Source organism: Leptidea sinapis, chromosome 9 (genome assembly GCF_905404315.1).
Source record: "Leptidea sinapis chromosome 9, ilLepSina1.1, whole genome shotgun sequence".
In the NCBI taxonomy this organism is placed as follows: Eukaryota; Metazoa; Arthropoda; class Insecta; order Lepidoptera; family Pieridae; genus Leptidea; species Leptidea sinapis.
Genome location: NC_066273.1, coordinates 3,488,809 through 3,493,944, shown reverse-complemented (window position 1 = coordinate 3,493,944; position 5,136 = coordinate 3,488,809). Strand labels below are relative to the sequence as shown.

The window sequence follows — 5,136 nt, the reverse complement described above, 5'->3', positions numbered from 1 at the left end:
AACAGAAATCTTAAGAATATTACCAAATGGTTTTATTATTTTTGCACGGACAAATTATTTTCATAAAAAACATTTCACATAATTTTTTTGAAAAGAACTGATGATGGGAATATTGTGTGCACAGTCGGCTTGACTGTAAAAAAAAATCATTCGGTTTGATATTTTAAAATAAGATTTCGATTCCTAGAGCTACTTGTCGGCGATAAAATACTTAGTAGCATAATTACAACTCTGCATATTATCACCATTTATTGATTAATAAAATATATAAAGAAGGTAAAAATAAAAAGACTTATTTCTTACAAAATATCTTAAAACACAAAAACATTTTTTGATGTTCTTGTTAATAGTATATAAGTTAAAAAATATTATTTCTAAGTTAGTTTCTTATTATAATTTTAAGATTTTTTCCTAAATTATTTTAATTTATTAAATGTTAATTTTGTAAGAACCCCTTCACAGGTGAAGGCCTCTTCCAAAGATATAATAAATAATAATAATATTATAATATTAGACACACTTTTACACAAATTATCTTGCACCAAACTAGGCATAGCCTGTACTATGGGTACAAGACAACGATATATTTAATACAATGCACTTACTTAAACATACATAAATACATAAAAAAATCCATGACTCAGAAACAAACATCTATACTCATCATATAAATAACCGGTATTCGAACCCGGGACCTCTAGCTTTGTAATCAGGGTCACTAACCATTCGGCTATATGGGGCGTCAAGAAAGCCAATTATATCTCTTTTGAGCTTTTTTCCTCCAGTGTTGACTTTGGCTATTTCGTCCTCCCATCTCATTTGGGGTCTCCCTCTGGATCGTTTGCCTTTGGGTCCTTTCCATGAAGTCACCCTTGCCGCCCATCTTTCCTCTTGTAGGCGTGCTATGTGGCCTGCCCACTTCCATTTTAGTTTTTGAGCATAATGCAGAGAATTTTATCTATTAATAGTCGCATTGCAATTTAGATAGAAAAAAGTTCAAAGGAGTTTCGATTTCTTCCTTCAAGCACCATCATATGATCAGTTAGATGCGATGGATGGTTTAGTATTATGGCATAACAACCCAATCATCACTCAACTTAAAGATAACATTCATTTTGGAAAATCGTATCTGGTTGTAGTGATGTCCCGTAGAACATGCTAAGGAGATAAATTAAGTTTTTTGGAGTAAATAAAAAAAATTATATGTGTGAGTGCACCGTTATAAGGCAAGTAATTATCTGCATAAGATACAAATATTTATTTATTTATGCGGCTTTAAGAGTTCGCAGTAAGAGGTGGGACGTTATCGCGAACCCACCAACCACACTCACCCTGATGAAGGACCTCCGAATGGTCCGAAACTAGTCGGTACCGACACCGATAGAAACGTGAGTAAAGCCGTATTATTAAATAAGTTAATAGTGACTCACGAAAGTTTTAATAATTTAAGATACAAATACTTACATAATATATATTTGTCATTACATTAAGAAACTGGCAAGTTTTCATTAAAAACATAACACAACAACGTCAAATTTGTCTGATATAAGTCATGACACCAATTAACTAAAGAAAATATTTTTATTTTGGTTGAATTTTGTATTATTTTTGCTTTTATATTTTTTTTTTACAAAATTTACAATGCCGAAGTATTATAGGTTCAGAGCGACCACGCCAACGCGAAAGCCAAAACGGAAAGAAAAGGAAAGAGATCGTGATATAGAAAAGTGAGATATTTTTTTTACTATATATTCTACTTTAGACATCTGTAGGTTGTGTCTGCATTTAGATGTTATTGTGAAACTTTCTGATAAATATTAGTTTTACGAAACATTGAAACTAATAGTATGATTTTTGATCTGTCCGTCTGTCTGTGTGTAATTGTGTATTTTTTGACTCCAGAACGGCTTGTTTTACATTAGGACATTAGGCGGCTTCATCTACGCAAAAGTCAAATAACTTTATTCAATTAGGCTTTAGAACTTAGCGCGTTTGAATCGTCAAAAAAAATCCATCCCAGGTTCTTTAGAAATTATGGGCATTAAACAAAAAAGCAGATTTCCTCCACTTTTAACCATTTATTGGTGATTGTATCTTTAATCTTAACAAACGAGTAACACAATTGCCCCAAATTTTTCATCAAAATAACTCAATTTACCGAACAATGAAATCCACATTTTCAATATATCTCGAGTTTGATAGAGACTCCTGAAAAAAGAAGTGCATTGGCAAGTCAAATATATTTTAGCTAATTAAACTGGATTCGTATAAAATCGGATTACTTCAAGTTTTTTATTTGTTACCCATCCTTTTTTAGTACCTATTGACCCAACAAATTTGGACCATTTTGAAATTCTTATTAAAGGCGCCAACTTTTAATGGCACTTGCAAAGGCATTCTACTACATTTTTTTTCAGGAGACTGTGTCAGAGTCGAGATATTTTGAAAATGTTGAATTCATTGTTATGCAGTGATATTTCAAAAAAAATAAATTACAAAAAAACAACCGACTTCAAAAACACTATTCCAAAACAATAGATATAATATGCACTAAAAAGTATAAAAATAATTGCGTATTTTTATACAATCTAATTCTAGTTACGATTATTGTAATTTTTGGAATCGGTTTCCTTTCGACGCGACCCGCTCTCGCATCTCACCTCCTCACGACTCAATCACATCTCACCTATAACTATGTATGTAGTTACAAGCCTATCTTGGATGACACCGACTCCAAAAAATACAAAAATCGTAACTAGAATTAGATTGTATAAAAATACGCAATTATTTTTATACTTTTTAGTGCATATTATATTTATTGTTTTGGAATAGTGTTTTTGAAGTCCTTATTTTTTTGTTATTTTTTATTTTTAGTGAATTTGAAGAACACTAACTAACAACTTGTCTAAATATGTGCAGATATACTAAATTTTTCTATGCAGCAATGAACGTTAGCGCTTAATTTAAGAGTTCCGTTACTTTGCCATGGATTCCGTCATCAGAACCTAACCAACCTAACTAACCACTCTCACTAAACTATCTTTGAAGTATATCCTTTCCAATAAAAAAAGAATCATCGAAATCCAATCCAATTTGCTATACGTATGTATAGCAAATTTAAGACTTTTATGATTTTTCTGATGGATGCCATTGTCAGATCTGGCCAAATTACAACGGGACCACACGGGAAGCACCAGCTTTCAAATAAAAAAAGAACTATCAAAATCAGTTCCTCCAGTCGAAGGTTTTCATGTAACAAACATAAAAAAAAATACCGACGAATTGAGAACCTCCTCCTTTTTTGAAGTCGGTTAAAAATGGGACAATTCTATTATAATTCTTTATTGTGATTAAAGATATGTTACTTAGGGTTAAGGCAACAAAAATAACCAACAATTACCACAATCACCAAGACAACGAAAATCTACTTTTTTCGTTAAATGCCCATAGTTTCTAATGAACATGGTGTTTTATTCTGATTCTTCTGATGATGTTTACCACCTATTGTATCGTCCTATTTCAGCTTGACGTTGAGTTTTGTTACAGCCTGTATACCTAAGGTACATGTTTATGAGAAATATCTATAATATACAGCATGGGAGGCAATACACTATATTTTTTTTAGAGAAAGCATTTGGTACACGTTCTAGTAATATATATTAAGTTAGATATATTATATTTTGAATAAATCGTCAAATCACCGATAAAGCGCAACTATTTCGTTAGTTGAGCGATTTCGTTACTTGAGCGTCATGTATGTTATTAGCCTTCCCGTGTCCTACTTGTGCACCTCACAATTAGAGTGTAGTCCATGCGTGCAAGCGTTGCGCATTACTTAACTTTCTGTTAAGTTTACGAAGTTTTTAATGTTAGTTTCTTCATTTAATGTCCTAAGATTTCTCTAAATTACAGAAACAGCAAGTTTGAAGTTGAAAATAACTGGCTGGATTTGACGCTAGCTTGCTCACCGGCGCCATCTTGGTACCTTCGTCGAATATCTTGGCGGGAAACACCGCCAACGATGGGCTTACCAAGACAAATAGCATCGAGTTTGCGATCGTCTTTGCAGCTCAACAATAGGCCTGTTTTTGTTTTTAAATTTATTCAGCGGTTCGCGCCGAAAATATGAGTATGCAATAATATGTTGTTAGGCGTTTAAATTTACAAGTTATTTTGTATTGAAATTACACTGATCATATTATATATAGCTAAATATGGTCTATATCTCGAAAACTAGAAAAACGGATGGAAAAAATTTGTATTCACGACAATATCTAATATTTTTACGTGGCTCAAGTATATTCTTGTACTGTATTCGTAATTGTTCTATACGTGACCTGTGTATCTATATTTTGTACTACTTTGTGTTCTGTTATACCGAAAATGTATTTGTGATATAAGCTAGGCGTCTTTTTTAACAATGGAAATATGTTGAATAGGTATACTACTTACATATAATAATATATTTGTCCCATTTCATAAGACTTTGTAATCTTTTGTATGTTTTATAATGACGTTATTATATTGTGTATTGGTTTTATACAAAATTGTATGTAATAAATTTGGTTAGTAATATAACCAAATATTATTTCTGAATTTATTAATTCACAACCAATCTTCTGCTTTTAAACTGTCTATAGTGGCATATTTTTTTGTTATACGGCCTAAAAATGTTTTTTTATTAATTTCCGTCCACTTGCACTGGGTTCCGGGTCTTTCCTACTCTTCCCGTGCTATGTGTGGCGAATAAGTTATTGTTAAAATGTTATTACAAGTATCCACTTGTCTCATATACATTGCTTGCTTCGTAGTCGGAATTTTAAATGAAGATAATATAAAACAGATATTATTATTTTTAAGCTTTTTATTTCTACACCTGATTGACGTACTCATTTAGTTTCAGTATCAGTGGGAAGCCTTTCCACAGGATGCCGGCTAGATTATGGGTACAACAACGGCCCCTATTTCTGCCGTGAAGCAGTAATGTGTAAACATTATTGTGTTTCGGACTTAATATCTCTCTCTCTCAAGGTGACGAGTGCAATTGTACTGAGCGTCACTTCATTGTAATGGACAGGGCGTAAAAATTACCATCAGCTGATCGTCCTGCTCGTCTCGTCCCTCCTTTTTCATAAA

The 5,136-nt window shown here is 32.4% G+C and overlaps 1 protein-coding gene across 1 annotated transcript; it reads left to right on the top strand.

Annotated features, from left to right (window-relative positions):
- The first annotated feature begins 1,541 nt into the window (after positions 1 to 1,541).
- On the top strand, positions 1,542 to 4,854 carry LOC126966035 (uncharacterized). The gene is made up of 2 exons (XM_050809913.1): positions 1,542 to 1,727; positions 3,913 to 4,854. The coding sequence occupies exons 1-2, from the start codon at positions 1,642 to 1,644 to the stop codon at positions 4,127 to 4,129; spliced, it is 303 nt and encodes a 100-aa protein (XP_050665870.1). The 5' UTR covers positions 1,542 to 1,641; the 3' UTR covers positions 4,130 to 4,854.
- The last annotated feature ends 282 nt before the right edge of the window (positions 4,855 to 5,136 follow it).